A 20,308-nucleotide genomic window follows, 5' to 3' on the forward strand; every position below is an offset into this window, starting at 1 on the left:
CAACTGCTAAACCCAACATATTGCCCTCCACGTACCCAGAGAAGCCTCACTATGCATCAAGACTTGTTTTTATTTCAGGAATTCCTCAATGGGAAGTATTGGCCAATTCCATGTTTTGGTTTATTATGCTATGTTGAAGGAAACCCGAGTACCTGGACAAATCAAACACATATAAGGAGGCAACACACAAAAACCTGCACAAATAGATTCGTAAAATAATGACTTTACTGCCATCTCTTCCCCACCTCAAAGCCAATCCCTATGACACTCGGCACTCTCGGTTTAGATCTGACAAGTTCTGGCACATTTGGGCATAGGTGAGTAATTCATCATTGGGAGCTTGCCGGTTTACCAGCTGAGCTATATGCTGACTAGAAATAAACCCAGTGCATTGGCACTTTTCCGTACACACACACCCACAGATACCCAAACTGAAATGCAGATGGTTTGTGTTGGTACACCCACAGCTGATCGAGCCTCCAAGTACGGCATCGAAGAGCTGATCTGGGCCAACCCCAGCGACTTTGACCACGACTCCTTCTTTGAGCAGCTCCAGCGAAGCACCCTCGAACACCGGCTCAGCGACTCCATCTCCTGCCTAGCAAGTCGCAATGCGTGAAGCGCGCGTGAATTGGGGGGGCGGTGACGCAGCAGCCCAGCAGTCGCACGTTGGTTGCTTGTTGCAGAGGTTGGCGGTTTCGAATTTGGCAGAAGGCCCTGGTTAATCCTGCGAGTGTATAAATAAGAAAATACTATGCGCCGTCTGCTTCACAGTGGCTGTTAAAATCCCATGATATTCGAAATGAGTCTTGCATTGTGGGCCAGCGTCACAGTCGAAATTTGCCAAATTCTATAAATTACTCGCAAATTACCTGCAGATTACTGAATTGGGATTCGACACAGCAGCGTCGCCCCCCTACTGGCAGACTATTGTCTGATTGCAGGCCAGGTGCCGAGATACCTTGTGCTACAAGTGGTAGGTTTTAAAACTTCATACACGTAGCAGGGACAGCTGCCACTGGGGGTGCCCATTCGAATGTTTAAAAACATGAGACCTAAATAATTTATCATATGTAAGGCACTCTGATTTGCCCCGGCATTTTGGGGGGGCAAAAGGTCTATTAAGTGTATATCGTGCAGTGTAATTCTGTCATTATTATTCCACTTGTTGTCCTTCCCCCGCACCTCCGATTAGTGTGGTTGGCTACGTATGGTGCAAAAGAAGTTCAACATACATATACATGTAACCCTTCAGTACAGACTTCACTGGATGAAAACTTCACAGGAGGGTCCTGTGAAGTATTTTGCAGTCAGGGGCGAGAATTGCTCGGTGTAATCTCAATTGAGTAATTTGCAAGTGCATTTTATGGGGAGGATGTTTAGCCGAAACCGTTTATATTGTATGTTTTGTTAAAAGCTATGGAAGGAAACGAAAACCCTGAGGAAAGCCATGCAGAACAGGGAGAGGACATTAACTCTCGTATATGTGCGTATGTATGTTCAACTTCTTTCGCACCATACGTAGTCAACTGTGATAATTGAAGGTGCGGACACTCCGCACAGAAAGGCGCCTGAGTCGGGAATCGAACCCAGGAGATTCTGTAGTGAGACACGAGTGTTACCACTGTGCCACCCTGCTGCCCTTGTGTAGTCACTTGTCTGATTAATGACTCTGTGTATGCACTACGCAGGGTGTGTGTGGTTGTATATGTGTATATTGAACTTCTTTCACACCGTACGTAGCCCACCGTGCTAAATCGGAGGTGCGTGTTGAATGGCAGGGCTGGTTGAGCCCAGGGCAGGTGTTCGTGCTGGACGAGTACTGCGCCCGCTACGGCGTGCGTGGCTGCCACCGGCACCTGTGCTTCCTCAACGACCTGCTGGAGAAGGCCGAGAGTGGCACCATGATCGACCCCACGCTGCTTCACTACAGCTTCGCCTTCTGTGCTTCTCACGTGTTCGGCAACAGGTCCGGTCAGCAGCAGCTGGTGGATCTGAAAATTTGGTGTTTTATCGATATTGACCGTAGAAAACATGCTGAATGTTTGTTTATTAATGCGGGGCCCTATATAACAAAGCTTGATATTTTGAGAACCGCCCCCCACCCACCGTTGGGAAGTTTCTAGATCAGCCCCTGAGCTCAGCTCAGTGAATTGCTCTCGTTAATTGAGTAGGTTACGCGGTGTGATGGTGAGTCCAGACAGAGGTCGCCGCTCCGAACCCCCCGGCGTGACACTTGAAGCAAATGGGAAAGTTTTCTGAACTCTTCCCCCTGTTCACCCCAGCAGTACAAATGGGTTTAATGCAGCAGGTCACGTGTGGTGGGGTAATGTGTGGTTACTCCCACCTCTTCCTAGACTGTGTGTTCAGCGTGGAAGAGTAGGCCAACATACTCTATATAGGCCCTATAGAGCACACACTGGTGGAGGCCCTTCTGCCAGCAGTGGCACGACTGGGCAATTGCAGGGCTGCACAATTTCCCAGGTTTTGCGTGCGTGTACAGTATAGCAGGCATTTTAAAATTGATATCCGGAGGAGAAATATACTCGAAAGGGCAAAAGAATAGATGTTTGAAAATCTGTGTTCGTCTAGAAATATGATTTCCAGTCATATAGTCTGTTGTAACCAGGTGAAGCTTCTCGAGATGAAACGTTTTCAAATGAGACTGGAAACTACAAATCGGAATTCTAATATCAATCCATATATTATAGTGAAACGGCAATTGTGGAAAAAGTTATTGTAAAACAGGACAATGCGATATAATACGATACCCCTGGTGGTGATTCAGTCCAACACAGCTGTACCTATGACTGACACTCTTGCCAATGAGCGTGGAAGAACATGCAGTGCCATGCAATCCTGTGTAAGATGTGTAATACTCTTCTACTTACATGCAGATGTATAAAAAATAATCATTTAGCTTGAAGCATTTTGTGAATGATGATTCATATAAATGGCACAAAAATATGTTTTGCACTTCAGGACAAAATATTTAGTCATTGAAAAACGATCGCTGCAAGATGTGGCCGGGCTTCTTAGAGGTCAGAACACTGAGCCGGCACCTCTGAATCCTGGGTTCGAATCAAGGCTTCAACCACTGCCTGTGATTAAACCGTGTTTTCAAGTGTAGTAAGTTGATGGTCTCAGCCCTATCACCAATGACTAATCAAAAAGACGATCACATTAACTTTGGTTCTGATAAATTTCAGCTCTGAAAATTTAAATATAGGTTGGACTGCCGTGCGACGACCTTTAGTATCAGGACAGGAAAGTGCTGGAAAGTGCTGCCCCCTTACTGCGTCGAACAGGGGGCCGCTTGAAGGGATGTTGCTCCATCATACCACGGAAGGGTTTACCTACTCTGCGAACTGTTCAAATTGATGCTGCATCTCACGACATGATGCTGATAACACAACTGGGATAACATCGAGGAAGATTTATATTAGAAAAAACGATGTTACTTGTAAAGCTGATAATACATTTATATGTTGTGCCGCAGGCCAGACGGGTTTTCTTCTGTGACTGTGGATGAGATGGAGCGTTACAATGAACTGAGAGACCGGCTGAGAAGTCTGCTGGAGAACCAGATCGCTCACTTCAGGTTCGCACCGCCTGACACACGGTCTACACTCCCACTATGCAGCCCTGTGATGTTCTTAATGCTGCTCGATACGAATCAACCGATTGATCTTTATATTACATGGCAATATCACCCTCAATAAATTCGGCATCCGCACACATTACAGCAGAACGGGAATGGTACAGGGGGCAAGGAGCAAGAAGAATGAGAAAAGAAAAGCGTCACGACCTTAGCAACTAACACCATCTGAGCAAAGTAAATTGCAACTGCGCGCAAAATATAGTGCAACTGGGCGCAACTAATACCGTACTTTGCGTGAGTAACTGATAAACTAGCCATATGTTTGGAAAAACAAACACCCGAGTCAGATTTGGCACGGTACATAAAATACAGAAATTAATATCTGGTACAGAAGATGTATTACCGAAGCTATCAACAGGTGTGTACTGGATTAATTTCACTTGTGACAAATACTATGTCGGACAAAAAGGACGAATGATCAGCACGAGACTAAAAGAAAACCAAAGGAATATTAAATACTCCCAAATACAACTGTAGTGGCGTAACGCACGGGGGTTGCAAACAGCGGGTGCATTTGAGGGTGAGCAGGTGCAAGCGTCAAAACATGGAGTAGCCGCCAGAGAGGCGCCAGCAATTAGGGGGAGAAGCAGTAATTAAGTGGGTGCATTTGGGCACAGGCAGGTGCGAGCGTGGGAACACGGGGTAGACGTCGGAGAGGCGGGAGATGGAGATAATAAGAGAGAGATCACGCGCAGGAGGCGCCAGCTCCTGCACGTGCTCGGGGTAAGCATTTACACCATTGGAACCTCCTTTGTCAGTAGCAAAATATGATAATTGTTTTTTGACCCTTTTATCTGGCAACAAAACTGACACCTTTTTTTTTAAACAAGGAGTCATGTTTGCATTGGCCACAATACCTGAGGTCGTAATGCAAACAAAAAACACAACTCTGATCATGTATGCACTGTCCTTGAAATTGATTGGTCCACACCCGAGACAGCTACTGGCAAAGGAGGTTCCAATGGTGTAAATGCTTACCCCGAGCTCTCATACTCTGATGGTGCATTGTCTTTGAGTTGTGCGCCTTTTGGCGTCATCTGGTCCAACACCATGTGAGACTAGGCTCTAAGAAAAGCTGTCTCGGGTGTGGACCAATCAATTTCAAGGACAGTGCATACATTATCAGAGTTGTGTTTCTGTTTGCATTCGGACCGCAGGTATTGTGGTCAATGCAAACATGACTCCTTGTAAAAAAAAGGTGTCAGTTTTGTTGCCAGATAAAAGGGTAAAAACCCAATTATCATAATATGAATTACTCATGCATAAACACATTGTAAAATACATTTTACCTCGTGGATGTTGTTTAATAGGCGTGTACAAGTGTATTAACAAGAGTTGCTGTGTTCATGCTCACATAAGCTTTAAACACCCTGGTCAAGCTCTGTTGGCAATCCTAAACCAATTATCTAAATTCCACATTTCTATGGCAGGCACCAGTCTGCCCAATTACTACTGCATATTGTCCTCAAGGTAGTATTTGATTGTGTTTTGGCTCTGTACAGTTGATAAATCGGATTGTTCAGTTGGACAGTCTGCTATGTATGTATTTTTTACTTCTTTCGCACCGTACATAGCCACCTGTGCTAATCGGAGGTGTGGGGAAGGACAACAAACTAAAAGTATATATTTACACTTTGTCAATCTGTTGCAATGACGTTCGGATGTTTGACCATATGTCACCATGCTTCTCAGTGTGGTGGGGTGGTGAAGGTCGAGGGGCCCAGGATCGGATCAGATTTCACAGGTCGCTGGGATTACAATCCAACTCGTCACCGGATTGATAGCGCTGCGTGGTGACAACCGCATCACCGCTTCCCCCCAACGTGGGCTGCTTACCACGAATGATTTTGTTGATGTTGAAATCTGGACTTTGGGGGAGTCATTGCGAGTGGAGTCAGAACCACTGCTTGAACACTTTGGGCCGGCGAAATGTTTTCAGAAGGAGCGGCGATGACAGTCTCTAGGGCGCACTCCTGCTGTGCACACAGGTACTGCTTCCCATTTGGAAGACCGGAGGGTGCTCTGAAGGCGACCATCTCCCTGCTGGAGCGGGTGAGAGCGTGAACCCATCGGAGCAACGTTGGGCACTGCGCTCTGCTCGTGCACGGGAGCACACAGCCAGCCAACGTGTTTGTCTCGGGCGACCACTATTGAAGCCGTGCTCCTCACTCGCAGATAAATCTCCTTCACTCGTTTGCCGCCTATCGTGGGCAAGGCGACCGCAAGAATTGTAATTGCCGGGGCTGTGACGAGTGCAATGTTACGTCATTTGACTCTGTGAGTCACCCGCAATGTACTCGCTTTTGTTGTCACATTTCGGAAGCTAAGTATTTTTGAGCCTGGGTAGCTACCACCATGCACAGTAAGGGCGCTGTGGGTGTTATGTTGTCCCGAGAGGGCATTGCATCAAATGCCGTTGTTGTACTGTCCCACGCTCCATTGTTTAGGCATCCCGCCTTCACCAATCCGCAGTGACCAGCGCGGTGAAGTATGGTCATATGTCCCCCAGAAGCCTGTGAGCCCTCGTTGCAAACTTACAAGAGTAAACGTACAACATTAAAATGGCAATATAAGTGGCACAGGATAGTTGTATATTCATTCTTAAATGGCTGAGATGAATGTTTATTGTTCAAATGTAAAAGATTAGGGTGCAGTCTTACAATTACCTCCTTATATCCATGGGACCTCTCTTAGTGCCAGAAATGGTAAAACCTCTTATTTTTTCCCATTACTTTTTTCTCATTATAATTCACGAGAGGGTGCTTGACAGCGAGCCCCTCTAAAGCGCATTTGACCAGAAGTGTTGGAAGAGGTAAGGGTACCCACCATTAACCCCACCACGTGACCTGCCAATCAGGTAGCCCTGGTGGTGCACCAATTTATATTGCTGGGTGGACAGAGGCTGAAGGATTTAGGAGTCTCTCACCACTGATCCAACTGCCGCGCCGGGAAATTGAAATGAACAGGCGACCTCTGCATTGCAAATACGGTGTTCGAACCATCACGACAATCAATGTCCATCCGTTACAATTACAATGATAACCCTTTATATTTCCATAATATAGTTATTTTGGGTTAGATCGCGTAAATATAAATGTGTCGTTAAACCCACAAACACCCGATAGCAAATTAGTCAGATTTGTCATGTACAGAACAAGCCAATTCGTTACTAGTACAGCACACCGGTGTGTTGGAGAGCAAATCCACAACATTTACAATAGTTTTCAACACACCAGTGTGCTGTACTAGTAACGAATTGGCTTGTTCTGTACGTGACAAATCTTACTAATTTGGGTGGTTGTGGGTTTAACGACACATATTTACGCGATCTAACCCAAAAAACCTATATTATGGATGATATTTGTTGTGAAAGCCTTTATATCTCGTTTGAAGAAAACCTCTCCTGGATTTGAGATTCATTTTCAGAAGGTTCCTGCATTGGGTTGTGTAGACAATTATTTTCTAAGGAGTGTTTACTGTGTGAGAAGAAACCAGGGTACCCAGACAAAAACACACTTGTGTGAAGGGGGAAATACCCTTGAAAGGTAGTCAGACTCGTGAACCCACTTGCTGTACTACCATATCCTGACCACCTCACAGGTTCAAAAATGTAAGTGATGCGCCCGTCCTTTTCTCCACAGCGCGATAATACAGGTGGGCTCCTTGAGACTCATCAAGTTTCAGTCACAAGATGCCATCTTTAAATAAATGAAAGAAAGTTAGGTAATACAATTACTATAAATGATTGTAATGCGAGGGTTATGAGTTCACCGCCCGAATTAACCAATTACAGCCACGTGCGTTGCGCTATTACCTTTGGAAGCTGCATGCCCCGCGGGCGCGTGTGCATGTGGTGTGCTTGCGGCTCCGTGCAGGTGTTGATGAAGGACATGGCCACCACGGTTCCTCCTGCCGAGATGGAGGCCGCCCTGAGAAGCTGCCTGGAGAATGCGGCGTTCGTCAATTACACCCGCCTGTCGGAGTATGCGCAGATCGAGGATAAGCAAGCTGACCCGACTGGTAACGTGCCCAAACCGTCACCCTCTAACCTGCCCGAGCACAGCAATGAGCAGAAATGTCTTGGTTACCAACATAGGGCAACTGTTTAACTTAGGTTTGTACATATTATGAACTTCAATTGCACCGTACTGTTGTATATGTTGGGTGTGAAAATTTTGATGTGTTGTATGCGTGCGTGGGTGAAATTATTATGTTGTATATGTGGGTTATGAATATTCAGTGAAAAATAATAATAATCAATTGAAATTTGGCCAAATGTGTAATTATCCGGAAATACTTTAATCCATGTAATTACGCACATTTAATTATGCCAATTCGAGAGGTAATTGTAGTAATTATGCGAGTGGGTGTAATTATGATAATGCAAGTCGTTATGATAACCAGACCCCGCCTCGGTGACGAGGGTGGGTTATCGATCGGAATAAGGCAATTAATCGTATGCAGTTATGCAGGTGTGGTGTAAGTATACAAGATTAACTTAGATTAACTCGGCCTCGTTGTCTAGGTTCGTCTCATTCTCGCTTATTTAGGTCCCCGGTTCGCCCCGTTATCGCTTTAACATTTATTGAGTATGTGTTAGTGTGTTTATTAAGGTCACCAAGTTCAGATCTCAACGCAGAAGCAGATCTTATGCATAGACTTCAGGAAAGAATCACACAACCACTTCTGTATTAATCAATTTATTACTAATTCAACCTCAACTATGATATAGTATGCGAACTCTCAATCCCGGAACGTCAACACGGCATCAATACAGTATCATCAATGATTGTCTGATTTCACTTGACAACGGCACATGGATCCCGCGTAACGCGATGGTTGTTAGTGAGAGAGAGAGTCGTTAAAACATGCAAATACTATGCTAAGAAAACCTTAACGTTAATGAATGAAAGATGCTTGAAAGATTATACGGCGATAAAACACAATCAAAACAGTTATTATTCTTAAAGGCACCAATCTCAACAGATACATCGCAGGTTATCTGACAACAGAGTGGCTCGGCGGAAGGAGGTGCCAAGAATCAATTCGTATTGATGGATCTGTTGGGAATTTATGCGATTAAGAGTACAGTCCACTAAATATTAAAGATAATACTCTTATAAATGACGGATGGCCATCACTCGGTCTCGAGTTTTTCTTCACAGCCACGGATGGCTTATGGGTTCGAGTGGGTTTGAGTGGTAAGAGTTGTCTTCAATAGTCAGTGTTCGGAGTCGGTTCTTTATGTCAAACAAACGCCTGGTGGTCGTGTGGTGAGGGGGCGGTGCGCGTCATACGTATTAGTCGCTCCTCTGTCGCCGTGGGGAATTGGTTGGATGCCTGTTGATACGCTGTCGTAGTTCGGAACCCGGTCGGTAGGTGGTGCCCGCAGCTCGCTCGCAGCGCACCGTCGTCCTCTCGTCGCCAGACCGCGACCCTGGCTGCCAGCAGGGGCCTCTGACGCGGCAGGTTGAGCTGTCAAGCGGGTCTTGCCCGCCTGCAGAGGAGACGGGGAGCCGCTCGAGTCGAGCCCCGAGAGCCGGCTGAACTCGGCTGAGTCCCAGAAGCTGAAGAGTCGAGCCGACCCGTTAGTCACAGCTCGCCCTTGAGTCGACCCGCTCGGTCGAACTCAAGATGAGTCGAGCCGACCCTTCCGGTCGAGCTCGCTCATGAGCCGACCCTGTTGGTCGCACTCGTGATGAGTTGACTCCTGGTCGAACTCGGCTGATGAGTCGAGCCGACCCTTCCGGTCGAGCTCGCTCATGAGCCGACCCTGTTGGTCGCACTCGTGATGAGTTGACTCCTGGTCGAACTCGGCTGATGAGTCGAGCCGACCCTTCCGGTCGAGCTCGCTCATGAGTCGACCCGTTGGTCGCCCTCGTGATGAGTTGACTCTCCTGGTCCAACTGGTTTCCAATGCTCAGGGTCCTTTCTTTTATGCCGAAAAATCCCTTTGGGTCCTGCCCACAAGGCGGGGTTTTCTTTTGATTTACTGTGTCAGGATCTGTCCGTGTGTAGGTGTGTTCATGTGTGTGTCCGTACGTCCGTGTGTCCTTGTGTGCATCACCCATGGTATTTTCCGTTGTCATACTCCCTCCATAAAATCCATGAGCAAACAATCAGATGTTACAAATTGCCTCGAAGTCGTCTCTCTGTCTGGGTGCAATATTATCTCTTGTCTGGCCTCCTTCATGAACCAAAACACAGACGTTACAAATCGTCTCACAGGCGGGTCTGTCCGTGTTGCACGACCTGGAGGGAGGGGCACACTCCCTCCGACCCTCACAGACGCACACAGACATGGTTAAAAAGTTTTAAATTAACATTTGTCCCTTACCATTTCCCAGTTATGATTCTGTATGTAGCCTAAGGTGTGTCGTTTCCCATCGTGGTGCTTGACCCAAGTGGAGGTGCCTCCCCGAGCACATACACACTCCCATCCCGCGCTGCGGGGATACAAAGACGGCCGGGATCTCCCTTTCTCTCCGACCCTGGGTTTAACATCGCTCTTTTATTATGTATTTTATTTCGACCTAGTGGTGATTTATCCCGCTATCCTGGCTTCTCATAAGTTTTACTTTTGTCTTTCATGCATAGGCTTATTATTATTAATTTATTTCCGATATCTTAGGTTAAGGGGTAAGTTTCTTGATCCTAGGAATTCGTATTCCTTGGTGTCTGCATGGTTATATAAGCGGAATATAGTTGACGGTGAATAGCGTTAACATTGATGTTATGTACGATATTATGTATTGTGATGTCATTAACTTAACTTGTTGGTCAGGCTTCACTGACATGAAGTTGCATTTCATAGCCTCGCAGGTTTTTGCCTCACTCTGTCTCTGCTCGCCGTTGTTGTTGCTGTCCAGCTGACGCCGTTAACTCAAGGCCTCATTAATTTCCGTCACTCCTTGTAGGTGAGGGCGGTTGAACCTTGGAGTCAGTTCTGGTTTTTGTCTGCTTGCTTTTTCTGATGTCCCCTGACCCCGGGAGTTATCATTCCTACTTTTATGGCCTGTCGAAGCCCGACTCGCTGTTGCTGGGCTTGGTGTGTTGTTCCCGGCTTTTTGCTTACGTTTGCAGTTCGCCGTGCTCTTAATTTCCTTCCCTCTTCAATCTTATATCGACTATTCGCTCCTGTCTGGGTGCGATTCAATTTTGACTTAGGAAGGTTCTGATTGTCATATGCTTTGGGTCGAGTTGTATTTTAAAGTATGGAAATAACATTTCATATTGACTTAATGATGGCGTAACTTGTGGCCTGGTTTAATTGGAGTGGGTGTGAATATCGATAACTTTAGCCTACCCTGTTGTTAAATTCTGACTTTAATGTTACTTTAAGAGCAATACAGAATAATTGAGCTTTTCGACTTAACTAGGCGAACGCGAACTCCTGGTAACCTCCGCAGCCTTGTTATTCAGCTGAGTCTGCATCCTTGATATACAACGCTCTTATTCGTCTCACTGTGGTCATCCAACCTTCTGCTCTGGGAGTGTTATTCTTAATTTCAGGTCAAAGGCCCCCTCACGTTCAGACGCGCAGGGTTGTTAATCAGCTCCCTCCCCTGTGCACACAGCGTTGCTGACCCACTTCATTTGACCACTCACCCTGGATTTAATAATTTAATTCCTTAAAACCATGCAGGATGGTTGGCTTTTTGCCTTAATTATGTCTGGCTGACTCTCCCACTGTCTCTGCCGCCTGCACGGGTGACATATGCCCGTTCATCAGGCCCCCTCCTTCCTTGAAGCAAGGTTGCAAATTCTGTCATCCTAGCCCTCCTCCAGTTCATTACTTAACAACACCTGGTTTTTGCAGCCTGCTGCTTTTTGGGGTGTTTTCATTCATTATATATCAAGTAAAAAGATAATATATAAAAATATCAAGTTTGGAAGAAGGCTTAGGATACAACAGTACGTAGCCAATTGTGCTAATCAGAGGTGCGGGGGAACGACAACAAACTTAACAGAAATATCAGTTATAAATAAACGAGTCTTCAATCTAAATTTGAAAGTGCATAGCTTTAGTGGCTTCAAGATATTGGAGGGAAGAGCATTCCAGATGGCCACAGAAGCTCGTCTGAAAGCACCCGATGCAGTGACCTTCTTTGTTCGATGGTTAGCCACTTCTACAGGTGGCAATTTTTTTTCTTCGTCGGGTGGTAGAGGGTTTTCACCCTTTCCCATTTTGAGACGACTGCAAGTCACAGGGTGGGGTCCCGTTCACTGCTGAACATACAAGTGGTTAGCGTTTATGTTATTTACAGAGGCATGGCGTTGCTGTTTTTAAAAGACATTGTACTCACTGCAGAGAACTGTCGCGACACGACCACACTCTGTGATAGCTGGCAACAAATTGTGCCACATGCCCTCCCGCATGGCCTTTTACTTACGATTCTACGTACGTGTGTACGTCATCGGAACGGGGTCGGTAGAAATATTGATGTACACGTATGTCATCGGAATGGGAAAGTGTTTATAACAGGGAAAGGGTGAATACGAATGTGGCGAGATTGTTATGTGGCCTAACTCAAGAATCATCTACGAATCACTAGTTTTTGTTTTCCGTGATCGTGGGTCATGTAACTAAGGGTACGTGACGGTTACAGCATTGGGCAGATCGGCTCTCATATGGGTGTGGGGCCATAGGGCTCAGAAGGGCGGTGCCCCACCCCCTGTCACAGATTTTTGGCCTGGGAAATCATATTGTTGTGCCTTCCTCAATTAGTATCCTTCCTAGGCCTTCCAGGCTACTCAACGTGGCCTCCCACCCCAACTACAAAACTTCTTCCATGCTCCTGAGCTGTCTGTGACCACAACTCCAGTACCATTAGTTTGTAGTGATGTGCGTGTCATGCAGTCTTCAAGTGAGGATGTAGACGATCTGTGTTATCGAATTGACCCTGTGTGTGTATGCGCAGGGTGGTGGTGCAATGTTTAACTTATAATCGAACATTCTCAGCTCACTCAGTGCGAGTCCAGGCCAAGCATAGCATTCATGACAAATAAATTCCAAACCTTTTCGCTGATCCCCCTAGGCCTATCTAACCTTAATTTATCACCTGGTGCTGTGTGTGATTATCAGCACTGGATAGACAAAGTCAAATGTGAATTGTGTTCTAGCGAAACCAATTTTCCTTGTGTGCTCTTCTGCGGCCGTCTGGAACTCTCTTCCTTCTGATATTAGTAAGCCACTGGAGGTAGGCAATTTAAAATCTAGATTGAAACCACATTTCTTTCGAACGGCTTTTTGTGTTTAGTATATTGTCCTTCCCCCACACCTCCAATTAGCACAGTTCACTACGTACAGTGCGAAAGAAGTTCAACATACATACAATAGGTTAAGTTAGTTAAATTTATTTTGTTTAACCAGGTGGGAACTCGGGAGACCAGGATGAGCCTCATTTGCAAGAGTGGCCTGGAGCCGTAGTCTGCCAGCAGAGGGCGGTTGCCATGTATACTCCTTGAGAAAATTTCAGTGTAATCCTTGAATTTGGCAAATGTGGACCCTAACGCCGGCACACGATAGCCTACTCTTGCGAATTACATCAGGGGAATCTTGGGTGCGTAGTAGTCTCATGGTTATTATTACACCCGCAGTAAAAAAAACCAGGGTGGCCGTCTGATTGTAACGGTGAACCTCTGCAATAATATGTGGCAAACGCGCTACCAATGGGCCCAGTGACAGTACTGACCACCCCTGCGGTTCATAGGGCCGAATGGGGGATCATAAACGTTGCTTATCAGGCCGCTCTTCCGCCAGCAGTGGCGTGAGCAAACAATCGCAGGGCTCCACCTTTACCCCTTACTGGACATGGGCAACATTGGGTTCACCCAGCAAAGCTGTAAAATGCAACGTGCGTCTTGCCTCTTGCAGTCGACTCCCTGGAGGGGAAGGAAGGGGAGGAGGAAAACACTCCGAGCAAGAAGCTGGAGGGGCTCATCAACCTGGCCGAGCTGTGCATCGACGTGCTGCAGCAGAACGACGATTACCACGCGGAGGTGGGAACCACAGCCTGCCCACCGCACCCGTACTCCCACAAACAAACAAAAAATCTGTACACTTGTAGCTACCCTAACTCTCGATTGTAAACAGATAAATGTTGGCCCATTCTGTGTTCCTGCGTCATAACAGAAAGACAATTAACCAAATTGAAGGGGCTTGCAGATGTTGTTTAATCTCACTGTTAACGATGGCCATATTGACTTTGACTCAATTACTCTGGGATGAATAGATATATAAATGCCACACTTGAGATGAGCTTTTAAGGAAGGATGTCTTGGGTGCAGCTGCCCATGTGACTCATCATTCAGCAAAGAGACGACTCCACATGCATGTATGTATGTTGAACTTATTTCACATCACCGTATGTAGTCAATCAGAGGTGCGGGGGAAGGACAACAAACTAAACACAAAAGGCCATTTGGAAGAAATTAGTTTTTAATATAGATTTTAAAATGCATAGCTCCAGTGACTTCCTAGAGTGTTCCAGATGGCCACATAAGCGCATCTGAAAGTGTGCGATGCAGTGACTGTCTTTGTTCGATGGGTATCGTAAAGCCGCTGCGAGGATGAGGATGACCGAAAAGGACAGAACTAGCAGCACTGGGGGGGGGGGTACGACGATGACGACGACGACTTTCATGAACAAGTTTTTCCAGAAATATAAACTGGTTGTAAAGAAAGCCTTTGTCAATTACGCACATTATTGAAAAAGCCATCAGCGTTGTGGTCCTCTTGTCTTAGGTCACCATCAAAATAAACGTGAGCCAATGTGACCGACTGACAGCAGCAGTAATGCAGTGTCAAACAACTGTGGGCTGGTTGCCAGTTGAGTATCATTACCAATGCTCACTGCTGCATAGTCTGCTTCTGAGAACCACACACGCCCAGTCTCTACTACATCCACACTCAAATTTCTCCCCACTTCCACATGCCCGTCAGTCGGTCACATTTGCTCAAATTTATTTGGATGGTGCCCTAATATGAGAGGACCACAATGCAGTTATTCAGGAAACTCTGATGTTTTTTGCATAATTCACAAAGGACGTGTGCTTTTTACACGTTTGCATGTTGTTTGAAACGTACGGTTTATTTCCGAGCCTGCACTCTAATTTCTGTTGCAATGGGATTTTCTCATTTACAGATTTAAAAAACTGTTTGTGGTTTGCGGATAGCGATGCGGGGAATATGCTCATGAAGTTAACTTGGTCATTCAGTGTTACTCACTCCCCTCTTGCTGTGCAGGCTTTTGCGTTGGCGAGTGAACTGTTTGAGGAACACGCCGAGATGTTCTGGAAGCTGTTTTCCGTGGACATGGATGATGTGCTGGATAAGCAGCCAGAAGACAACTGGGATGCCCTGCTGCTCTTCCAGCTTCTTAACGACTACCTCAGGCAAACCCGTATGTAAAGCAGAGACATGAACACTCATCTGGTAGACACATTCATGGTTGTACGATTTGAGTTTTAACCTTTGTCATTGATAATTAAAAAGGCTTAAAATTGCCTTTCAGGCACGCTGCCGTGGTGCTCTAGTAGTTGCTGTGCTCTCTGAATTGAGTACTCACTCCTCCTGAAAGAGACTCGAAAGTTTTTTATCTATCTTCTTGGTTCTTTCGGTAAAGTCACGTAGAAGGGAAATAATAAAATAATAATAAAACATAATAAAATAAAAAAACTCACGACAGCCCAGGAGGGCGTCTCCACAGCCAGAGCCGCTGTGTTGCCTGGCCATGTCGTCATGCAATGTACCTCATCGCTTCTTCGCTCACAGCAGCTACACATTGACTATTTGATGAGCCAGCCATGTGGTTCACTTTGCCGTGTTTGGTCATCATTAAAACATTAGCATGGTGCAAAAGAAGTTTAACGTACATAATTGGTAGCAGGTACAACAAGAACATTCATAAGAATAATTAGAGAAAGGCAAGTTACATTTCTTGGACATGTAATAAGAAAACAAGAGACTGAATATAAATGTTTTTAACTTGGATAATTATCGGTACCACAAGCCGGGGAAGACCTCGAATTAGGTTACATAAGCAATTTGAGCAATTGGATGCAACTGGGGGTGTCTAATGCAAAGTTCTTGGTGTAGAATCTTGGAGAGAGCAAAATGTAAGGAGGCCACATTCGCCGATGTCGTTCTGAAAGGACGTGGCACGTAGTGAGATAGAGAGAGACAACATTCACGTAAATCGCTTGACGCGCCTCGCAGCCATCGTGGACGTTTCTGTGAACTCCGCACCCTGCTGCTCCATGCTCTGTTTAACACAGAGTAGTAGTAGAAGGAGGAGGCTTTCGCGACCAATAGATTGCGTAAATAGAAATGTGTCGTTAAACACGCCACCACCCGACACAGCCAATTAATAAGGTTTGTCGCGTAAACAGCACGTGCCAATTAGTTACTCATTCAGCACACCGGTGTGTGTTGGAGAGTAAACCCACAGCATTTACAATTCGAGAACAACGTTTCACCGGTAATTACAACTAGTCTTATTAGGATGCTCCTTGCTCTTTTGACGTTCAGAGACATGTCGCTAAACGTTTTCTATCCACACCTCTAGCAGTGTTATTGAGGATCGGCCCCCTCAGCGCTGTTGGGGGAACTCGCTGACTCGTGAACACTGACGCGTTGTGCCGCAGCGTCGCTCAACAACGGCAAGTTCCACGAGGATGTGCAGGCCAAGTTCTCCCCCATGGTGGTGCGCTACGTGGACCTCATGGAGGCCTCCATCGCGCAGTCCGTGCACAGCGGCTTCGCCCAGGAAACGTGGGCGCTCGTCCAGTGAGGGAGCCTCCCTTCCCCTTTCCAGTGCCCCCCCACCTCCGTGCATCTGTGTTGCTGCTTTTTTGAAAACCTCTTGCGCTGCTCTGTGTGTCTCAACCTCACACCATTCGTCCCTTTATTCTGTTTATCTTTTACACCCCTCGAGCTTTTTTCATCGAGTGAGCACATCTCATCTGTCTTCGTCATTTAAGACGTAGCAGGGTTTTTTTGACGTCCAATGTTATGATTCACAAGTTGATTTCTGGGTCGGATCGCCGTAAGTAAAATGTGTGTCGTTAACCCTCCTTCACCCGACAGCCAATTAATGAGGTCAATAAAGTTGTCGCGTGAAGCAGTAATACATTGCCACATTGTTCAGGTGTAGGAGGGTTTACGACACACATATTACTTATACAATCTGACCCATAAATCAATGTTCTTTTAAGTTGATTGATTACCCCTCTCTCTCATTTTCTATGTTTCTTCCTCATAGTCTTTGTTTATCTCTGTTTTGTCTTTGCACATACTCAGTACATTAGACGAGCCACTCATGCAATGCACCGTGAATGTATGTTGAACATCTTTCGCACCGTACGTAGCCAACCGTGCTAATCAGAGGTGCAGGAAATAGGCTTGTGATAGGCTTGCAAAATCATGAGACACGAATCTATATACATCTGTGCGCAGAGCAGTTTGCGCAGGTTATACAAGTATCCAAAACACATTCCTCACAACCTCGGCAACTCCGACACATAGGGCAACCAAGCTGGTGTGCCATGCTCCAGTGCTCATGAAGTTTGTATGGCTGAATAATCAAAACCGGTCCAAAGTTTTATTGCATTGAACCTATACAGCTGAAATTATGCACTCCCAGAAAGCCGTGTGGTTGAGGGGATGTGTAAAATATCATTTTTATGTGGAGTGGCAGATATTGAAGGAGATGTATTGTCTGCCTTTTATATTTGTGTTGCTGACCAAACATTATATCATGACACCATTACAGCGTTTGCTAAAGCATTGTTGTGGTGTTTCTTGTTTTGTGGACTCAAGGTGGTATTTATAAGTTATGTAATACAATTTTTACTTTTTTAGACACACGTCATTTCACCAAAAGCTTGAGGGAACAGAAAGTCCTTGAGTTCCAGGACCGTGGTCCTTCCAGTCAAAATACACGACGCCCAGTCCTTCAGGACACTGCCTCTGGATGATGGGCATGACGTTCCTGACCAAGGGATAGCGATCATCGGGATATTTGCACTTCTGCAGACGAAGCTTGATAGTGGGCCAACAGTAATGTGCGTAGGGTTCTCAAGACCGGAGATAAAAGTGCAGGGTTGCCATTTATTACTGGTGCAATTGCTGGCAGAAGGGCCTCCACTAGAGGGAGTTCTATAGAGCTACACTAGAGGGTATTTGGCCTCCTTTTACATGGTGGTCTGATGTCTTGGGAGAGGTTGGAGTAGCCACGCTTTACCCCACCTCACACAACTTACTGATTGATTAATTGAGGTGTACCCATTTATACTGCTTTGGTGGGGAGAGGCTATATATATTATTATTCAAGCATACCTATTGTTGTTATTACTTTTATAAAATATCCGTATACTGTACTAAAGTAAACCATGCTCTTTGGTTCTTTCGGTAAAGTCATGTAGGTATAAAATAAAATAAATCACGACGTTTCGGGCGCAACACAAGCGTCCGTCATCAGGTGTGAAAGCTTTGTCTGCTGCTGAGGCAGACTGTTTTAAAAGGTTTGAAATGGGTGTAGCCCAAGGATCATAAAGAAGTGGCCGGGGCTGGTGATGTTAATGTGAGAAATTAGCATGTAACTTTCGATTTAACTGTAAGATAGGAGGAGAGCGGCCTCCACCGACGAGTGCACGGAAGTGGCTATGTTAATGTGAGAGATTAGCATGATGTTAATGTGGGAAATTAGCATGGAACTGTAAGATGGGAGAGCGGCCTCCTCAATGATGGCATGGAAGTGGTTATTTTAATGTGCGAGATTAGCATGTTAATGTGAAATGGAAGAGTGGTGCAATCCAAAGTGGCCTCATAGATAAGGGCACGGAAGTGGCTATGTTAATGTGAGATATTAGCATGTTAATGTAAAATCGAAGAGTGGTGCAATCCAAAGGCATGAGTGCAACCCAACGGGTGCAATCCAAAGGGCATGTGAGTATGAGAGTGCAAACCAAAGGACATGTGAGCATGAGAGTGCAATCCAAAGGCATGAGAGTGCAATGCAAAGGACATGTGAGCATGAGAGACATAGAGAGAGAGAGACACACAGAGAGTCAGAAATAACAACTGACATAGGCAGGTAGGATGGAAACATCACAGTCAGTTAAGACTTTACCTGGTTAGTAACGTCCTTCCAATGATTGCTCAGTTTGTACCCATCCTCTCGGTTGAAGTTGTGTCTGTGTTTATATATCTGGATGGCTTAAGGAACAAATCTCTGAAGTTACCCGGTAGGTTTGCAGAGTACCTCTGTCTTGGAAAAATCTATTTCGTGTGAGCCCACAACATTAAAACAGTGATCAGCAACGGCAGATGTATTGGTCCTACCGTGTTTCAGATCTGCCTTGTGTTCATGAACGCGGTCCGAGACATGTCGCTTAGTTTCCCTAATGTAACTACTGCCGCAGACATAGCTTAGTTTGTAGACACTGGGGTATTGCATGTCAGGAATCACATCCTTTACAAATGGGATTAAATCACGGATTTTGTGTACTGTGTTGAAACGAACCTGGATCTTGTGTTTGTTTAAGATATTGGAAATCTTTTTGGTAACCCCTGCTATGTACGGTAAAGTGATGGTTTTGGTTGGATCTTCAGAAGGTTATCTCTGCATGGCTGGGGAGATAGTTTTGCGGATTGTACCGTTCATCCTGAGGGCTTGGTGTACGTGCTCCAACTCACTGGCTAGGTGGTGCTGGTCGGAGATGCAACGGGCCCTATGGTGTAGTGTTTTTATGAAGGAATTATTCTGGGCTGGATGGTGGTGGGAGTCAGGCTTTAGATAGGCATCTTTGTGGGTGGCTTTCCTGTAGACCGAATGTCCTACTGAGCCATCAGGTCTCTTCTCGATCAAAACATCGAGGAATAGTAGCTTGACATCCTTTTCCACTTCCATGGTGAATTTTATAGACGGATGTATGGAATTTATGTGGTCGAGAAATCGGTTCAGTGCTGGTAGGCCAATGTGGCCAGATGACGAACGTGTCATCCACATATCTAGTCCACAAGGAAGGACGTAGGGTGGATGTCTGGATGGCATCTGTCTCAATTCCTACATGACTTTACCAAAAGAACCAAAGAGTATGGATTTCTGCAGTCACGAAATCTTCAAATCTAGATTGTCTTAAAGTAAGTTACCAAAATGTTGTTAGATACTACCACGGAATTTTACATTGGTGAATGTTGTTTTGTGTCATTGCAGGGGTGGCTCGGCAACTTCCAACGAACTCCTGTGGAAGCTGAATGCTCTGCAGGCCTTCATCCAGGACCTGAAGTGGCCAGAGGTGCAGTTCTCCTACCAGATGGACCAGCGGCTGAAGCTCATGGCTAACGAAATGATTGGCTGCTGTGTCAGTCGGTGAGTCCATCGGTCATGCTATAAAATGAGCAAACGCCACATCGTCTGCATTCTAAAAATAAATATATCACATTTCATTGTGCTGAGAAGGTCAACAGCAACCAACATTAGTTTGCGAATAACATGCTTGAGGTGGCATGGGATGTGCAAATTGGTGAGCTTTGCACCTGAGCTACTTTATTATCAAATACCTTTAAACGCGCATCAAAATATCTGGTGCATGGTACATGTAGCAAATCACCCCACTGTCTCCTGGTTCCTCCTTGTTAAA

The 20,308-nt window shown here is 45.7% G+C and overlaps 1 protein-coding gene across 1 annotated transcript in view; it reads left to right on the top strand.

Annotated features, from left to right (window-relative positions):
* The window catches only part of LOC144721195 (calcium-dependent secretion activator 1-like), a 117,896-nt gene that overhangs the window by 73,982 nt on the left and 23,606 nt on the right, over positions 1-20,308 (top strand). Inside the window, exons 13-21 of the mRNA XM_078598600.1 lie at positions 468-601; positions 1,782-1,969; positions 3,500-3,601; positions 5,650-5,713; positions 7,537-7,681; positions 13,539-13,663; positions 14,910-15,066; positions 16,310-16,451; positions 19,882-20,037. Of these exons, the coding sequence (XP_078454726.1) occupies positions 468-601; positions 1,782-1,969; positions 3,500-3,601; positions 5,650-5,713; positions 7,537-7,681; positions 13,539-13,663; positions 14,910-15,066; positions 16,310-16,451; positions 19,882-20,037 (1,213 nt within the window). The remainder of the gene's footprint in view (positions 1-467; positions 602-1,781; positions 1,970-3,499; positions 3,602-5,649; positions 5,714-7,536; positions 7,682-13,538; positions 13,664-14,909; positions 15,067-16,309; positions 16,452-19,881; positions 20,038-20,308) is intronic.

The sequence above is a fragment of the Lampetra planeri genome, chromosome 11 (genome assembly GCF_965212315.1).
Source record: "Lampetra planeri chromosome 11, kcLamPlan1.2.h2, whole genome shotgun sequence".
NCBI lineage: Eukaryota > Metazoa > Chordata > Hyperoartia > Petromyzontiformes > Petromyzontidae > Lampetra > Lampetra planeri.